This window comes from Chinchilla lanigera, unplaced genomic scaffold, assembly GCF_000276665.1.
Source record: "Chinchilla lanigera isolate Chin_1 unplaced genomic scaffold, ChiLan1.0 scaffold00044, whole genome shotgun sequence".
NCBI lineage: Eukaryota > Metazoa > Chordata > Mammalia > Rodentia > Chinchillidae > Chinchilla > Chinchilla lanigera.
In genome coordinates this window covers 14,285,647-14,305,460 of record NW_004955445.1, presented here as the reverse complement: position 1 = coordinate 14,305,460, position 19,814 = coordinate 14,285,647, and the positions used below count along the sequence as shown (strand labels likewise).

The window sequence follows — 19,814 nt, the reverse complement described above, 5'->3', positions numbered from 1 at the left end:
GCAGGAGGCTGTGCTGTGTGTTGTAGGATGTGTAGGACCATTTCTGAGCTCTACTTACAGTAGATGCCAGTATCTTCCTTCCCAACTGTGACAAAACTGTCTCCAGGCAAGACATCCCCCAAAGGGATGGAAAAATCACTGTCCATTCAGAACCACTGGCTGAAGCAAAGGCTGCAACTTTTAGAGGTGAATTAGGCTGCAGTGAGGGGACAGAGGGAATAACCAGAGCATCTTTCCAAAGCTGCAGGCCCGGCAGTAACTGAACTTAGGTAAGCCTGAAACTTAGGTCCCTAAAAGCACTATTTCACATAAGTCTACCACAGAATAAAGCATTATGGAAAATTAGAATTAGGCGCATCAAAAACAGTCTCCCTTACAACAGGAAGAAGACAGACCGGGACTGCATGACTGAGAGGCTGAGTAATAGGGTGTCAGCATCTTCATCTGCCACACAGGACTGTGGTGAAGATTAACTACACTCTCACACGCAGACAGCCAGTGTAGTGTCTGGCATGCAATAAATAGTCCACAAACCGTAGCTAACTACAGCCTTTGCAGCTCATTCTATGGCCCCAGATCATTCTTCCATTTGATCACAGGAGGGTAATGTTCCAAGTGAATGAGGATTTAATGCAATTGCCGTTTGATTTAATTTCTAAATGCGTTAAAACTGTTAATGCAACACATCAGCATGCAGCTGATGAAGTAGTCAAAATAATTCAAGGAAACCAATACTTGTCAGGTTTTATTTATCCACATTTACACTTCTTTAAAAATAAGCTGGTCTTTGTGCCCATATAGAGTATAATATACATAGATATTTCCCAGTGAGCTTCCCCCACACACATATGTTCAAGTTAAATTTCTCACTTTTCTCCCATCTGTCATTTCTCTTTTCCTATGAAAAGCTAATGGGGACGTTAGAGGAAGTCAGAGACTAAGGTGAGTTAGCTGGCAAACGTGGGAGGTCAGGAACTCATAAAGATAGGAACACAGAGAGAAACTTTGTTTACCTAGAGTCTCTATTTCCATGACCCCGCCCCCAAATCTACAGGAGCCGGCACCATGATTCCATTGTACGATTAGAGAGTCATAAAATGACATTCCTAATGTTCAAAGGGTACATCAGTATTTGAAGCCAATATCTCTGATTTTCAATCTACGTGTTTTTGACAATTGTGACTATAGCAAAAAAAAAAAAAAACTGATGCAACCCAATCATAAAAATTGAGACTAAAGAAAGACAAAAAAACCCTGAGCATTCAGATATTTTCCTATAGAGAATACAATATGCATACATGAGGATGAGGATGCTAAGGTTTTTCTCTAAAAGCCAAAGTCAGGGATAAAGTGGGAAAAGGGGAGAAGGTAAATTAAACCAGATGTGAAAATTGTTAAACTTATAGACCTATGCTGGGGCCCATATATTCCCATGTGCAGGGCTCTTGGAGATATAGATAAGGGTCAGCCTGAGGCAAGCCTTTCCTTAAATGTGACTGAAGAATGTCAGTTTATTTTAAATAACTATCCTTATGGTCATATGGCAGTTTGCATAAGTAGCATGGTTTGGGCAGATCCACTAAAACCAAATACTGCAACCAAAGCAGGCCAAGAGAAGGCCATAGAGGAACACAGGGAGCTATGCTTACAGCTTCCACAAATATGAAGGGAAAATGTAACACTTAAAGGACAAGAGAGAGCTGTCAAGAAGACAGAACTTCCTCAGAGACAGGAGGAAAACCAGAAGCTCAAACAACAAGAGAGGTTAAGAATCGAAGGACTGTCACTGATCAGTTCAGATAATAAGCCTATCCATCACCTTAAACACTCACTGTTACTTTGTGGTGAGAACATTCAAATCTCACACTGTACTCTATAAACATGTAGTTATCATATGTCCATCAAAATAAAATAAAACTTAAAAAGCAAAATTTCAAAAAGGAAAGGATGGTGAAGGGTTCTGAGTCAGCTGTATGCTTGTGAAGAAAGAGGTTAAGAACTCTCCACAGAACCTCTGCGGGCCAGGTCCTGCCCCAGTGCTGTGGACCCAGCAGGAAGTACAAGTGACAGATCTCCCTTCAGGAGCTTCTGTGCTAGGATGGGTGGTGCCCTACTCTAGTCTGGATCTTGGATGACCCCACAAAGGTTTCCCAAAGGGTTTAGTCCCAGGGAAGAGCTTCTGGGAAGTGGTAGAACCTTTAGGAGGTGGGGCCTAGTGGGGCATCCTCAGGTCTTTGGGGATGTGCCCTTGAAGGGGACTGTGGGACCCTGGTTTCTTCTTCCTTTTCTGCTTCCGGCAAGAGGTGAGAGGTTTGCCCCACTGTGTGCTGCCCACCAGATTCCCAAAGCAACAGGTCTGCGTAATCTTGAGCTGGAAGCTCCAAAACTATGAGGCAAAATAAACTTTTTTCTTTCTACAAGTCAGTTATCTCGGGGATTCTGTTATCCTGATCAAAAGTTAGCACATGCCCAAGTGGATGAAAATGACAACGTCAGGTAGTCAGTGACAAGACATAGTAAGAAAATGAAAACACAGTACATGGGGCAGGGGTTAGACCGGGGCAGGTGTTCTTTCAGGGGAGGCCCCCGTGGAAGCTGCTGCCATGGAAGAGAAATGAGTGAACAAAACAAGTGAGCCATGTGATTATCTGGAAAAAAAGCATTTCAAGCAAAGAGAAAAGAGCAAGTGCAAAAGTCCAAAGGTCAGAAATAGATTGGTGTGGTGCAAAGAAGAAGGAATGAATCAGTGTGGCTGTAGACGAAAGCAGGGAGACAGATTTGGAGCTGGACTCTGGAACCAAAGAGACAGAGAAGGGCCCTATCTAGAGGCCACGGTGAGAAGTTTGGATTTCATTCTGAGTGGGATAAGAACTACTGGAGGGTTTGTGCAGGAAATGCCTGCACAAACATGATTTAACTTGTTTTAAAACTATCATTCAGGCCGATGTATACAGAATAGACCTCCATGGTTCAAAAGTGGAGTAGGAAGGAAGGTGGAAGAGTCATCCAACTGAAAAAAGGAAGGAATTTGGCCCATGTACAGTGATCAGCAAACTGTGGCCCGTGGGTCAGATCCACCTCTAGCAGTCTGCATAATTACGTCTTTGTGACATAGTCATGCTCGTTCATTTCCATAGAGTATAGCCCTGCCCTTGCTACAACACCAGAGGTAATAGTTGGAACAGAGACCGTAATGCCCGCACAGCTGGGGTTATGACCACACCTATGCAGGAAGTTCACCAACCTCTGGTCTAGAGTGTGGAAAGGCAGACGTGGCGGGTTTGATGTAGACTGGGGAGGTGGAGTTACAGCCAGAACAGATGCTAGAAGTTAACCCAGGCTGTTGTACTCAAGTCTGATCTCCAACCACTGAGAAATATAGGCAGCCAGGTCCCCTTTGCTCTAAGGACTGGCAGAAAATGACAGTACAGGTCTGAGGGAGCCTTTGCATCATTCTAGGGGCTGTCCAGGTACGCTGCTCGGAGTGGTGCTGGCTTCATCCTTTCTCCCGGCAGGTGCTTTTCCTCCACTGCTGCTCTCACTGAGGAGGCAGCAGCAAGCAGCCTTGGTCACTCAGAAGGCTACACATGCTGCAGCAACTGATGCATCCTGCTTCCACCTCAGGCCTTACTATTTCAGTGCACGCTGGCCAACTGCTGACTGTCATATCCGGCCTCTTGGGCCACAGACTTTCTCTGAGGCCTCAGAACCCCCCTCCCTATTTGCAACCAGGAAACTGGCACCCTTGGGAGAAGCCCTCAACCAATACTGGAGGGACTGGTATATAAATACCCCACCTCCTTCATGCCTCAGGAGTTCCACACTGATCCCTAGTATTCTCCAGCAGGACTGAGCTCCAGATGCCCACATTGGCCCATTGCTGAAAAATTCCCCCTTTATTTGATGCCCTTTGTGTCCTGTCTCATTTCTCTGCATCCCAAGTATTTTGCATTCAAACTTTTGCTTCTAGGGCTCCCAGGTCCTGGTGCCTTTTATCGTCTCTCCTCTTACAAATACAGGCTGTGCCTTTGGCCATAAGCAGCTGCCTGAGAATGGCTTTTCATGGGGCCTGGGCAGGCCCAGGGAGGAAAGAAGAGTTGGGCACAGAGCTGCAGCCTCGAGTACAGCACAATGTTAGTTACAGGCAGGGCTGTGGTGGAGCTCCCAACCCCTCCAGCTCCTACTCTAATACAAAGAGTCAGCAAATGCCCTCCTGCCCACATTTCCAGCCCCAAACCTGTCTGCCACTCATGTCTCAAAACTAGTCCAGGCTGTCCCTGCTCATGAGCCTGCCAGACCACAGGGCCCAGCTCAGAGAAGGCTCTACTTCCAGACTCTTTCAGATTGTCCTAACTGTTCAAACCTCTATATTTCCTCAGCTCATATCTGATTGCAGGACCTACTATACTGGATTGTGCAAAAAATGTGGCGTAGCAGAGACAGCTCTAGCTCTGCCACTTGTAAGACCTGTGACCTTGGGAAAGTTCCATAGCATCTCTGATTCTCCATACCTTCATTTAGAAAAGGGGGAGGCTAACAGAGCTTATATCATATGGTTACTTTTAAGATTGGTAAGCTAGTGTAGCGTGTGCCTGACACAACTTCCCTGGCCATGTGCCAAAGATCTTCATGTGTCTCCTTGCCAGCCCACAAGCTTGTCCTAGCACCTAGCACCTGGTTGGGCTCCATAAAGCTTTATTAAGCAAATGAACGCAGAAAGATGTGAGTCTGCTACTCTGGCTAGTCTTTCAACCACAGGCTGGAAAGTGAGGTCACTGCAGAACCTGACTAGTAAGTGAGTAAAGCAGGTCAAGTTAGAAGAGTGGTCAGCTGTGAAGCATGCGCCCCAGAACTGGGCAGCCCACTGCTGCTAATCCAGAATGCAGGCTCGATGTGCCCCGACCTGACACAGCTTCCAGGAGGGTTCAAGCATGGAAACAAAGTGTCTGAAAACGAAGAAGAAAGAACAAGAAAAATGGTGCAATGTAAGTAAAGCATTCCACAACTGATCTCAGCCAGTGGGCTGAATCAGGTGACCTCAATCTTCCTTCTACAGGAGGTAGACCTCAAGATGATCTAAATTTAAATTTCCACAATGCAGAATGGCACTCCTTTAAGCTGAGACCGGGAAAAATTGTCAGTCTTTGGGCAGCATCTCTTAGTAATGATGGTAAAAATATGATTATTGGTAGTTACAGACCTCTTTTATGGGGGCTTAACTTGTCCTAGGATCTACACATTTTGTCTTTCTGTCATAAAGGCCTAATTAGACATATTCATGCCATTATACAGATGAGGAAAGTTGAGGCCAGGGATGAAGGCATGCTTCACTTGCAGCTATGCAGGCAGCTGGGAATAAGACCAAAACTGAAACTCAGATGTGTTTCAGTTCAGTCCACGATCCCTATCCTTGCCTCTACCAAAGTGGCTTAGTTAGAAGTTGTATTTAAATACAAACTCCTGATGCTCAAAACCAATAGTGTACTTTTTCTAGGAGATAACTCCACATGGATAAGAGTTCTGAGCCCATCATAGGTTGTTAAATGGAGCTGGAGGACTGGTTTAAAAATCACTACTAACTACCAGCATACAAATTAAAACATTTTCACCAGGACGTAGCTGAATCACTTTGGTTGAAGACATTATTGTCCTCGAGTAAAGTTAAGACACTTGACAATCAAAGACACTTGGAAAATGAGAAACAGGGAAAGAATAAGGACCCTTACGATCACTGGCATGGAAGAAGTAAGCTGAGGGCTGAGCTGTAGACTGAGGGAAACTTCCTTTACAGAGTCATCTAACATGCACTTAGGTACTGTACACTATCACAACTCAGCTCCTCAGAATGAACTCTAATTTGCTTTCATTACAGTCTCCCTACCACGCAGAGAATTTGATGTCAGCTACTCTCAAAGTCAGTGGCATCTTTTGAAACCCTCATCTTCACTATCCCAGGCTGGCATATGAGCCTCCTGCCAACCTGCCATGGACTCACCTGTGTGGGGGGAGACAGCTCAGCCTGAGCCTCTGTTGCCTGGCTGGGTGTGAGCACCTGCCCTGGAAGCCATCACAGTGACCCTGCCTCTAAGATGGCCCAGCTACTGAGCGTTCCTGTCAGCGGTGGACACAGAAAAGGACCCAGAGAACTCTGACCTGCGCAGACCCCCTGACCCAATGTTTCCAAGTCCACATTTTCCCTTCCTCCCCGTCTTTATACTCTATTCCTGTGTGCGGACAGAACACAGGATGTACACTTTGCAGAGGCCTTAAATTATATCTCTAAGACCACGGAAGAACTAATCAAATTGACACCTGAATCAGATTTCTTGTTCCACCTACAGAGCCTTTCTCCTCTTTGCCTCCCTTGTAGGAAATCGCACTATCATGGGCTACTTACTTGGTTTTTTAGCAAAAGTTTCAGAGCATGTATACCAGGCACTGTTCTGAGAATTCCTACATCTATTACTGAATTTAATCCTCACCGCTCCCTCTGAGGGAGGTAATCCTATATTCTGTCTCCAGCTGAGCCAGATGAGGCCCTGCGAGGTTTATGTCTTGTTTAACATCACAGAACTGGGACAAGACGGGGCCAGGATTTAAACCCAACATCACAGCCCGAGTGGAGAGCCTACAGTCCTCTCTCACTGCTGAACTAGAGCCAAACAGAGGAAACCTGTGTGCAGGAAAACTGCAGAGACATCTTTTTCTTTCTGTGACATCCCAGGATCAGCCAAAGGCTCTGGACCCCTTGGGCCATACTACTTGTGAAAAACATAAATGTATCAGCATTCAAGAACAGGAAATGTAGGTTACATTCCCTCTACTAGGACAGGACTTGGCACTTGAGTATCCCTTTTGTGCTGTTGCTCAGATTGTCTCTCTTCCCTGGAAAAGAAAGAGTAATATTTTCCCCTTGATTTTTTCTTTTTACAATGATTTCAGTATTAAAGTGTTTAAGCACCCTGGCTCAGCAAAGACAAAGAGCTCTTATGGGGGAAGCAAGTCATTCTTCAAATGCCATTTCCCCCCAAAATGCTCTTGCTCACTGCCTTGCAATGGTTGGTGGGCACACACACCTGGGTGACAGGTTTCCTCTGCTTCGGGGTGTCCCTGCCTTCATCTTCTTGTTTTCCTTGGATGCTATGAGCTCTTCAGCAGTGGACGGTGTGGGTGTGGGTGTGGGTGTGCATACACAGGCATGCTCACACAGGGAACGGTCAAGTACATTTCTACAAGAACCTAGAAGTAAGCCAGGAGTGGGGTGGGGCATGCATGAATTAAAACAGCAAGTTATCTAGACAGGCCCAGGGACTCGTGACCTGAGACCTACTTTGGCACTCTGCATGACATGTGATACTGGGTGCCAAGAGGGCCACAATCCCCAGGCCCTCAAGGTGTGGCCAAAATAGCATTAAGCCAGGCCCAGGTCAGACCTGGGCTCTGACCCTTCGTACTACACTCTGTTTCTCTGGCTGTGCCCATCCTCTCAGTTATAAAATGAGTTGAAATACAACCAGTGTTCACAGTTGCAATTAAGATAAAATGAGATAACATATGTGAAGGGATTTCTCTACATTCAAGGGACTAAGTTGTGGCTCATCACCAACTGAATATTAAAATGAGAGGAAAATGGGCACTTAAGAAGTGATATCCTATGCTAAACATGTGGCTGCATTTCATCTAGGCAAAATAATCAAATGGGACCAGATTATACACAATGCCAACCCACCACTGTCCACTATGTAGGAGGCTGGGTACCTCTCAGCACATCCTTTAACCTGGAGCAGCAAGGGCTGCAGGTGAGCATTCAGGGCAGCAGAGGTCTCTGGGTCATACTGTGACAGTCCTGGCTGGTGCACCTAGCATCAGAGGCACCACTGGTCCCCTCCTTAACTCTGGTTCAGAGTCAACAGCCAACACAGGATGAATCACTTTCCTGGTGGCCACCTCTCTAAATCAGAGCACTGATATTCACCACATTCTCTGCCCAGAAGACTCTGGATCTGACTTCCCATATGCCCCACTGTGCAGATGAATGGCAGACATGGAAAGAGTAACACGAGTATTTTCTGGTTCCATTTGTCCATCAGTCATAGTACAGCACCAACTCCAAAGCACATTTGCCCTATTATCTCATCAGCAACTTCATAGCAGGCACCAGTGCTCCTAAGACCACGGAGAACGTGACAGAATACAACCAATTCTCTCCTGAGGCTCGCAGTCTGGAGTAGAAGGTCAGCCATGAAAGAAGTATAATGAGCCTTCCAGGGGACAGCTCAAGAAATTACATATTCACTGAGTATTTGAAAGCCCTGCAAAGGCCACTGTGTCACACAAATCAATCTTATAGCACAAAAAGGCAAGGATATGAGCCTAATGTGATCAAAGTTATGTCTTCTTTTATATATTAACGGCAGTGAATGTAAACAAATATAAAGATGATATTTTTGTACTAGTTGCTTTGTTCATGACTGCCTAATTTGTTGATATTCAGCTTAAGTGTTCATGACATTATGGTGATGAAATGAATTCCTGCTGAGGCCGATAATTCATTTGCTCATCCATTATTCCACATATTTCTTGAAGCTTGAGACTTACGATGTGACTGACTACAGATCAAAACAGTGAAGCAATGGGAAGTCCACATGGGTCAGCGCACACCAAACCTAGGTCAGGCACTGTGCTAAATGGGAGAGTTACAACGAGAGAGATAAGGCTCCTCCTGCCATAGAGCTTATCTCCTAAACAGCAAGACAGAAATCACCCTGTAAACAAAGAAAGGGAAACTATCACCGTGAAGTGTGATCAGAGGTATACAGAACAGGTGCCGGAATGTGATGACCAAGAGAGGGGCCCGGGCAGCAAATGCCATGTTGACACTCGCACTCACACTTCAGCGATGACACATGGTCAGCCACAGAAATATCCATCTGGAGTCAAGATGGCCCAAAACAGAGAACCCAGCGTGTAATCCCCATCCTGGTTCTGGTCAGGTCACATAGCAGCCAGCAAAGAGAGGTCATGGGTTTCCATACCAACCCATTCTTTGACCTGGACAGCCAAGTCTAAGGGCTTCTGGGGGATCTATCCATGCTTCCTCCCCTTCAAACACACCAGGCATCCTCCTACAGTGGCATAATATGAGAAGCTTCCTTATTTCATGTACCAAATTATGCTATATTGAAATTTTAATCGGTGAACATAACAACGAGTACCTTCCTATGCTGTTGTTGCCAGTGTAAATTGTTAAACTGATTTTTTTTTGCAGAAGCCATATTGCAAAACAAAGAAAAATCCATCAAGATGCTCATATTTTTCTTTGGCCTACCAATTCTACCTCTGGGGAATTTATCTTAAGGAAAGAAGCTGGTTCAAATGGAATAAAAATATTCTCTTCAGAAGATCTACGTGGATGTGTTAATTGTTGTGCACCCAAAGGAAAGAAAAAACAAAAACAAAAACACCTGGAGTTACCTTAATGACTGCAAATACCAGGACTTTTTAAAAATAGGAAAATGTACTTGATGAAATAGTATACGCCCATTAAGCATGATAACAGATTACATAGAGGTTCCAGGACAAGTGGGATATTCAGTTCTCGAAAGAAGCAGAAAAGAAAACAACATGCACATTTTAATGGAAAACACGTAAATAGCACCTCAAGGTGAACAAGAACAAGACAACTGAAAAGAATTGAATCAAAGCCAGTGGAGTAGGGGTTATTTACTTTAAAAGTCCTCCCAAAATATTGTCATTGTATCCAATTTTAAATTTAAAATCCCTCAGAAACAATCCTATGAGAATACTACAGAAGAATGTCACCAGAGCACAAGGACATTTGTTCATCCTGACTTTAAATACAAAATAAAGCCAAATTTGGAGATGTCCTCTCAGCTATATACTCCATAGTCTTTTGTGCATGTAACCCATATGTAAGACTCCACTCTGAATCATATGGCTCATTGTTGCATGATTTTATAATTGCTTCCCCTCTTTAGGGGTGTGTAGGTTGAGGCGAATGGGGTTCTTGGAAACTTGTGTCTCATGCTACTGCAGGAGAGAGGGCTTTAACTCCCATGAAGAGATGGAGCACAAGAGGCTCCAGACCCTGCCACTCTGAGTAGAGGCTTGGATTGGTGTCACTCACCTTTCACAATCAGCTCTGCATAGTTGGAAACACCGGATCCACCATCGGAGCGGATCACACAGCGATATTTGCTGACGCTACGCTGGGTAGTATCTGCCACACTGACCGTGGCTGAGAAACGCCTGTGGTTGACCACACGAGTGACCATGAGGGCCGTGTCTCTGCCATTCCATTGCTGTAAGACACAGAAAGAGGAGAAAAGTCAGCATCACGGGGGCTTCCAGAAACTACCAGTACAGATGCTCCCCTACCCCTATGCTCCAGGTGTCTAGAACTTCCCACTAATTTCAGGGTTTTCACCCTGGTTTGTACTAGTGATCTGATTCAAGAATAAACTTGGCTAATGAGCTGATTCAAGAAGGGTGCCTGGTGGCAAGAAGGCAAAGGGAGAGCTACTTAGCTATTTGCTCAGACTTCACTTGAGGTTAGCTATATATCCTTAACCTTCCTCTCTCCCATCTCTCAAGCAGCAACCACAGCATTCCCCAAAAGACAGGCTTGGGTAGATCAGTGAAAACCCAGCCCACTGGAGTGATAATGAACAGCCTGTCTCCCAGTCTCACAGCTGGTAGTGACCTGCTATCCCACCCATGGGTGCTAAGCCCCACCTGTACCAAGCTGTCACCAGGAATAGGAGGCATGTCAGAAACCTTTCCTCCTTGCCTGAGGTCTTTCCTCTGCTTGGACTGTCCTGTCTTCCTCAAACCCAGCTCAGCTCTCCATCACCTCTAGTAAGTTCTCATCACTACCACACCACCACCTGAAAGCCAACCATGTCTTCAAGCTTTCTTCACATCTTTGGCTGTAAATATTCCCTCTTTAACCTGGGAGTTTCCCAAATATAGGCTTTTGCTCTTTTCACTTCCAGAACAAACTTTGTAGATACTTCTGGAATCAAGGAGAGCACATATGGGGTTTTTTTTCTGTATCTCCCTGAGTTTTAAGTGTGATATGCTATGTTCCAATGAACTTTCACGGTTGCAAACTATGACAATGGGTAAGGCACAGGCATGTGAATATTTATTAAGCACCTAGTATATACCAACCCCTAAGATGGGTATTTTTGTGTAAATCTCCTTTAAATCTTCAAACTCTTGTTTGAGGTATGTATTATTGCTGCTTTTCTCAAAAGAATTCAAATGTCAAAGAGGTTAAATAAATATGAAGAGCAAATAAGTCCCTCACCAGGATTTCCAACTTCAAGTCAAACACTCTTTTTTTCCTGAGGCCTTATCCCTACTGCCTGCCTTAATTTAAATTTTTCTCTCAAAGTAACATGGAGTGCTTTAATTGTCTGGTTGGATTTAGGGAAATCTTGTGATTTATAATTCTCATGCCCTGAGCCGTCTGGGATGTGATCTTCATTGCTCCCTGCATGAAGTGAACGGTCTCACCATGTGCATGACCTACTTTCCTCCCTGTCATCTTTTAACCCGCCCACCTCAGTGACGGGTCAGGATGGGAACACGGGAATAGGAAGAGCCACCTACTCAGGTATGGTGGAGGCCCCTGAATCAGTACCAACACCAGGCAGAAGTAGCGAACGTAAGACATGAAACTCAGAATAGCCAAGGACCTGCTGGAGAGCAACCAACAGAGACCTTACCCAGACCAGATGGATGATCGTAGGTGACATTTTCTCTTTTTATCTCATTTTTTGGCATTCTTCAGACTTTCTACCTCAAACACGTATCACCCATATATTTCAATCAAATAAGTGTTATTTCCAGAATGGTAGGAAAGGCAGCCATAATCTGTTCCCCATATAAAAAAAAACTCTTCAACATGACTGGACAAAAACCAGTGTAACTGGGGGGTTGAAACTGCCCCTGTCTTCAGCCTTGATACTGACTTGCAAGAGATGCAACAACTTGGCCCCAAGCACGAGACGCTTGCAAACCAGGTAATTTCCGTTTCCACAGTAGTGCACTGAGGAAGTCAAGGAATCTGTGGCAAACACCAGAAAGGTGCCCTGGCTTGGAGAACAGAAGTGCAATGGATGAGAGAGCGTCAGAAGAGATGGGGCCACCAAAGGGAGCCCATCTTCCCCATTTCTGATCAAGGCACTGCAAGGCCACGTGGTAGTGATGGACGAGGTGGTGACGAGACTTTTGTGGATATTTTCCAACTGGATTTAACTATAACATCATGAAAACACTCTTCTCTTTTATTTTTAAAGCTAATATTGAGAAAACACTTTATGCTTTTATGTGTTTTATATGCTTTTCCATCTAATCCTCATGAGATATAGTGATCATTATTAATTATTGCCTATCACTCACCTTCTTGAACACCACCATTTGCAAATGTGAGCATATGAGCAACAGGTAAGACACTAGCAGCCACTTATTTGCTACCAGTTTTCTCTTTAACTAAGGACCAAAAACAAGGAAAGGGAGGGGTAGAGATAGGAATACTGTGTAGAGGATGAAGAAAATTAAGCAAAATTGCACATGACCCAGCCAGACAGCCCATGAGACACAGCTCAGACATCCAAAATTTTGAAAAGTTAATAAATTCAGGGAATTAAAAAAGAAAGACTGAGTGTGACATGGGCTCCACAAAACATGTCCAATGTGATGAATAGATAGGAACAGTCCTAAGAAAGAAAGTAAACCTGGAGGCGTCAGGGAAGAACTGTAAAAAGAATTCCATGCAAAGAATTCACTATGGCACTGGAAGTAAAAGACCAAATCAGCATTGCAGAAACTTAACACCTTTCAGGGCAGGATTGAAAAAATAACCCAGAGAGAAAAAAAAAAAAAAGAAAGAAAGAAAGAAAGATAATAAAAATAGGAGATGGACAAATTTATAAAGAAAACAGGAAATAGATGATGGCCTACCATAGAAAGGATGCTCATAAAAAAGAGTCAAAAATTGGAATACAAGTCATAGTGCAAGATGTATTAGGTCACTTTTCTGGACCTAACTAAGATCTAATATTCAGACTGAAATGACCAGCCATCTTCTTGATAAAACCTACATAGCTAATGTTCATGAAGATACTGTCTGTTAAGGACAAAGCAATACATAAAAATCTAAGCAGAAAAATTATGCACACACAAAAAAACCCACTTGGTAAAAAATTCCTCATCTAAAATTGTTTCCAAATCCAGTATGACCTTCTCTGCCTTTGACTGGTCCACCAGTGTTCATAAGTGAGCTCCCAGGAGGCTACAACAGTTAATTAGACATTTGTATGAAGATAGGTCTAGTGTTATGGAAAGACAGGATACAGACTGCTAATAAAAAAAGAGAGGTGTTTATGCTTTAGATCAAGAGATTTCCCCCAAAACATCATGCTTTCAGAGGTGGGGTTTTTGGAAGGTGACTGGATGATGTGGGTGCTATACTCATCAGTGAATTAATCAACTGATGTATTCATAGTTGAATCGGCCATTAGGCCATTGGGTCTTGTGTGAAGAGGCAGGTCACTAGGGGTGTGACATGGGAAGGTATATCTAGCTCCCTCTCTCTGTCCCTTCACTCGACTTCCTGGCCACCATGAATAGTTCTCCTCCACATCAGGCCCTCCTACCATGTTGTTTCTGCATTTGAGGCTGCCAACCATGGACTAAACGTCTGAAACTATGAGCCACAATAAACCTCTTCTTCTTTAGATTGTGTCTGTTATTATGTCTCAGCAATGAAGAAAGTGATTGAGACAGAAAGTAAATTCCTAGCTTGTGTAACATTAGGCATGCAATGTCATGTCTCTAAGTCTCAGTCTTCTCAAATGTACAATGAACTTGATAAGGAGCCCCATGGAATCATTATGAGGAATAAAAGAGAAGGCATGTATGTAAAACACTTAGCATGTGAAAGAGTATTGTGGTGTTAGCAGAGCTCTCCAAGGTAACCATGGAATTAGCAAGGTAAGTATACACAGGGAAGTATAACAGCTCAAAGGTGCCCACATCCTGTCCTTAGAACTTATGAATATGCTACCTTATTGGGAAAAGGAGACTTTGAAGCTTATGACTGAGGATCTTGATGAGGTGACATTGAGACTTCAAAGATGTGATTGAGGATCTTGATGAGCTGAGATTGAGAGGTTATTTTGGATTATCCACCTGAGCTCATGTAATGACAAGTCTCCTAACATATAAAAGAATGAGGTGGCAGACTCAGAGTCAGAGAAGAAGGGACGGGACAGAAGCACAGGTCGAAGTGATACAATTACTACCCTGAAACTAGAGGAAAGGGCCAAGAACCATCAACGTAAGCAGTTTCCAACAACTGGAAAAAGTAAGAAAACCGATTCTCCTCAGACTCTTTAGAAGGATTGCAGCCTGCCAACAATTCAATGTTAAGTCGCTGAAATTCATTTCTGACTTCTCATCTCTACAACTAGAAGGAAATAAATTTGTGTAGTTTTAAGTCATTAAGCTCACGGAATTTATTATGATAGCAATAAGACTAATACAAAGAGAAAGGGTTGGCTAAATGCAAAATATTCATTTTTCACATTATGGTAGTTTAAATTTTATTTGGATGCTACCTGCAGTATTATTTACTCATTTTCTTAATGATGTTACAGTTTAGCAAAACCAGGGAAAATTAAGCACAGCCCTCTGAATGATTCATACTTTTCTGTTTAGCTCCTGCACCAAGATGCTTCCTCCTATTGAAGGGTAGGAAATTGCAGGTTGTCTTATAAAATCTCTGGAAAATAGGCCTTTTGATAATCACACTTGTCATATTGGGAACAGGCAACAGCAGGACAGGGACGAGCAGGAGGGCTCAGAGTCATGGTAGGAAATAGTGCTATGATGGACCATGGGCAAGGAGAGATGGAGGTTAAGTTTAGAGAGATAAGCCCAGACAGGAACAGCCTATAAGCATGACTGGTTAGGACAGGCAGGGAAGGGCAGACAAGCGCTGAAAGCCGAGGCAGTGAGCACAAATCGAGGAATCCAGAAACAGAAATCCAGGGTATGCTGGAAGCTTGGTGAATAGACGCTCAGATGGTGAGAGGATCAGACATCAGAATGCTACAGCACATAGAGAAGGGGTGCATAGGAAGCACAGAAGCTCGATGCTGTCTCAGCCCAAGATAAAGGCAGAAGAAAAAATGCAAAGGAAGAAAACAATGGCAAGTTTGGTTAAACAAATACAGACTTGGAAATGCAAGTCTGCAGGTAACTGAGCAGGGTCAGATGAGCAGGGAGGAGCGGAGCAGAGGGCAGTGCTGGGAGCTGAAGTGGGCCACAACTCACAGACAGGGTGGGAGAGCAGATTCCCAACCAAGGGCTGGGAGTGTACCTTGGTATTAGGGCACTTGGTTAGTATAAACAAGGCCCTGGATTTGATCCTGAGCAACACACACACACACACACACACACACACACACACACACACACACATTCCCAACCAAGACATGAGATATTATCATATAATGCACAGAGATGCACATGCTAGGGGTGCAGGACAACAGGGGAAGTCAAAGTCCTGGGAAGAGCCAAAGAGAAGCAGGACTTGAAAGAAAGATGTTGTCAGGTCCAACCATTGTCCAACACTCTGGCTTGCTGGAAGTTTTCTTCTGGATCCTGGATATTTTTCAGACATAAGCATATCCTTCCTCTGAAAATTCAGAGCACACTTTTCTATTGTGTCAAGCTTTCAAAGTCTGTATGCCTGATGTTCTAAAGTGGAGCCATAAGTTAGCCAATCTGATGCTACAAAAGCCAAATGAATACATTCCTTAGTGAGCACTGATAAATGGCGTCTGAAGGAATGGACGTTCTGGAAGGAAAATTTGAAACATGATGATTGCGTGCTCTCAGCAGGAAGGAAGTAAAAGAGTGAAGAAAAGGACTAAGTTAAGAAGTGGTCAAAACTGGAGCTGAGCTCCCACGGGAGTCCTAGAGCATAAAGTACACCCTACAGTCAGACCTACCTTGATGCAAGGAGGTCAGCATTTGCACCACCATGGCAGCCAGTCATCTGTCACGACTCGCCAGGCAGAAAAGGAGGAAATCTTTCTCTGATTGAGGGCACTTCTCCAGGGAAACGAGCTGTGAGCCTTGAGTAGCCAGCATGCATAGTGCTGTGAACTGGGGGCTCTGGTTTGTGAAGGGGATCTGTCAAGGATAATAATAACATCCATTCTGCCTGGCACTCTCCTATCTCTGCCATCTCCTACAGAAAATTATACATGATGTCTCTTGAAATCCAATAAGCCACTACACTGGAATTTGCTGGTATACTGTTTCTGACTCTACTTTTTTTGTTTTTTGTTTTTTGTTTTTCAAAATTGAGCTGGGAACTGACCTCTGTAGGACACTGTCCATAGCAGCAAGTTCCATTACCCTACAATCAGGAATAGCTCCCTATGAAATGCTAGTGTATATCCCATGTACAGTCACATAACTAAATCTGATAAATGTTTTGCTCCACTGGGATTTGTCTGAGCATTTACAACAGGAGAGTCACATTAACTAACATCTTTGTGGGCTTATTTTGTGCTAGGCACTTTGCTCACTAGTTTACACAGCAAAAGTTTACTTGCACCTCTTAAAATCTGTGAAAGTTCTTCTCAAAGGGTGGTCCTTGGACCAACCATGGCACCAACACCCAGAAATTTGTTTTCTAACAAGTAAATTTTTATGTGAATTCCAGAGCTGACATTCATTTACAGATAACATTTATTGGTGTTGGTGATCTAAGGGTTTTTCCCCCTTTCCCTATTCTATTATTAATCACACTGGAAATGTATTCATTACAAAACAGAAAATGAGAGTGTGTGGAGTAAGGAAGGTATAATTTCTGCCCAGAGGATTCATAGTCTGGGTAAAGATTCCAACAAAATAGCGAAAAAAGTAAAACATAAAGTTGAACATTGAAACAGCACACTTCATGGAGGAAACCAGGGTTAGTGTGGACAGAATAATGCTCTCAGAATGACCCAGAGCAATGCCTCCCAACATATGGCCTCAAACCAGCTGCGTTAACATCCCTGAGGGTTTAACACCCCCAAGGGACTAGTGTGAATTACAAATGTGAGTTCTCTGCTCCTCCCTATCCCATGACCTTAGAAATCTGGAATTCTGGAAGTGTGGCAGGCCTTTTTTTTTTTATTATTTTACAGATAAAAGAACGAAACAAGCACACAGAAAAATAAACACATAAACAAAACAACACAAAAATAATAAAAGCAATACAGAATTTCAGACAAAGTGATAGGAAATTAACAATGGTTATTTTTGTTTTAACAAATCCTCCAGGTAATCCTGATGCCTGATAAAATATAAACCGTGTGAACATTCTTATTTAACCAAGTGAGGAAATTGAGAAGTCAAGGAATATGTTTCAGAGTAGTTTTAAATACTGTGTAGTCTCTTACCTGGAGATATTGCTAAAAATGCAGATTGTTTCAGTGAGTCAGTAGTAAGGGCTGAAATTCTGCATTTCTCATAAGCTGATCACAAGCCTCACTAGGAAAAGCACAGCCTTACATGGTTTGCTGAGTGGCTGAGGTAAGATTTGGGCCCAGGTGAGCTGATTCCAGAAACCAGGCACTAATCACATCTTCCATCTGCTGTTCAGTGCATAACAATGCACAATTACTCTCAATGGTTCTGTGAGTAGGGGAGAGTGTATAGTGTTCCAGAAACTCCCTTTGTTGAAATAACACCAAATGTCGTCTTATAAAAAATGACTACTTCATAGAAACAGTTTGGGAAATGCTGTGATGGAAGCCCAGATATCTAGCTTTCTGCAAGGCCTGGAGTGCTCTAAGTCAGAATACAAGGTATCTTCCTACATTCCTGCTTAACAGTTCCTCTTGATAAATGCTATCTTATGGCCTTTCTGATAGGCAATAGACCGTGTGAAGTTTTATGAAGCCTGCCTCATCAGTCTACAGCAGGGGTTCTCAAATTTCAGTAGTCATCAAAATCACCTAAAAAGTGGAAGTCTGAGTTGATGCTGGGTAACATATATATATATATATAGGTAAAAGCTTCCCAGATGCTGCTGATGCTGCTGACCTTGGCCTGAGTCTCCAGAACTTAAAGGCTCATGTCATCTTCAGTCCATCAATGGGAAGCAAAGGGCTCGGGAAAAATTCCTCAAAGGTAGGACCACTGTCCAAGAATGAGCAATTGGTCACTGTCCAAAGGGACCTGGCCATAGGGAGGATACGGCACCCACACACAGACTATTCTCTGTGGACAGTGTCATGAGCTCTGACCTAGCGAGGACTGAGCCCCCTCATGGGAAGCTTACTTTTTCTTTGCCCAGGTTCTCTGTCTCCTCACCCCGTTGTATGCATCATGCCAAGAAAGTGAATTTTTTTGTCAGTTCATCCATCCAAGTTAAGACACATGCTCTGGGGGCTGGGGTGTAGCTCAGCGGCAAAGTGCCTGCCTGGCAAGCGCAAGGTCGAGAGTTCGGTTCCCGGTACCAGAGAAAAACCAAAAAAAAAGGAAAAAGGAAAGAAAAAGACACATGCTCTGAGTTGAACAAAGGCATTTTATATCCTAAGCAGTAGTTCTGCTGAATCCAACTCATACCCACATCACTCTCATCATGGCAGTCATTGCCTTTGAAATATCTCTTTCCATTCATCTTCCTCCACTCTTTCCTCATCTACTTGTCTCTCTTTCTTTAAAAACTCAAAATTTACTTTCCCTGGGCTTGCTTCATCTTATGTGGGTAAGCTGGCTTACTTTAGGTGCCCACAATCCATAGAAGAACAGAGTCTGTAAATATTTACATTTCAGTATTTCTGTCCCTAGCATATGTGCATCTTTCCACCCCCAGGCAGGACCTCTCCATCTTCAGAACAACCTAAAGAGGAAAACAAGAGATGTGTCTAATGCATGGAACATCTGCTGTTTTCCTACTGCCTGATTACCTATCAGGGTGTCTATAATGGCCTCACCATTTTGCAATTCCCCATCCACTCTCCTCTGGTGTCATGACATTATTCCCTTCACAAAGAGATAAGATGCAGCCTGCAAAAAATGGCTGTCATTATTTCAGAGAGAGCAGGAGGCTTTGCGATTGATTTGTAATTGGGAGAAGTGGAAACATCACTGTATTTAATAAAAGGAAACTATTCCGGCTTCATACAGCAGGTATTATGACGGCTTTAAAGGAGATATTCTTCAGAGGGCCCAGGAAACTTTCAGTGTGCTGATTTGAGTTTCTGGCATCAAAATAAATAAATAAATAAATAAAAGGAGGCTGGGCATTTCTACCTGAAAATTGTTCTGATTGCTCCAGGAATCTTCTAGCCAGAAAATATTTAGGTGAAATTCCCAAAATCCATTCATAGTGAATATTCTCACATCTAGTCATTCTGTTGCAATAGCATGACATTTGGAAACTTGCTAAAAAATCTTGCCCATTTTCTAAGAGCATATTTGTACCTTTTTGGCATTCCCCCAAAGAATAGCTTCTGATTATTAAAAGTTAAAAGAAACAAAAGTAGGTATAAATCACTTTTGATTAGCTATACTGAAATCCTTCCAAGGGCCCACTGCAGGCACGGCAGATGGCTTATTTGGGGTTGATTTCTGGGTTCAGAACACAGGCAGGCAGTCAGGAAGGGCGTGGAATAAGCCCCACATGGAGCCATAAGCCCTAAGCAAAGAAGATGAGCAGGTGGGGAAGGATCTATACTGTGCCATCTCCCTGAGTGACAACTCTGACTCCCCTT

The 19,814-nt window shown here is 43.5% G+C and overlaps 1 protein-coding gene across 2 annotated transcripts in view; it reads right to left on the bottom strand.

The window, feature by feature from the left end:
* Ptprt (protein tyrosine phosphatase, receptor type, T) overlaps positions 1–19,814 on the bottom strand; it is a 775,250-nt gene that overhangs the window by 655,540 nt on the left and 99,896 nt on the right. For both annotated transcript variants that reach the window (XM_013518366.1, XM_005392501.2), the window contains exon 5: positions 10,148–10,322. In XM_013518366.1, coding sequence (XP_013373820.1) covers positions 10,148–10,322 — 175 coding nt within the window. The remainder of the gene's footprint in view (positions 1–10,147; positions 10,323–19,814) is intronic.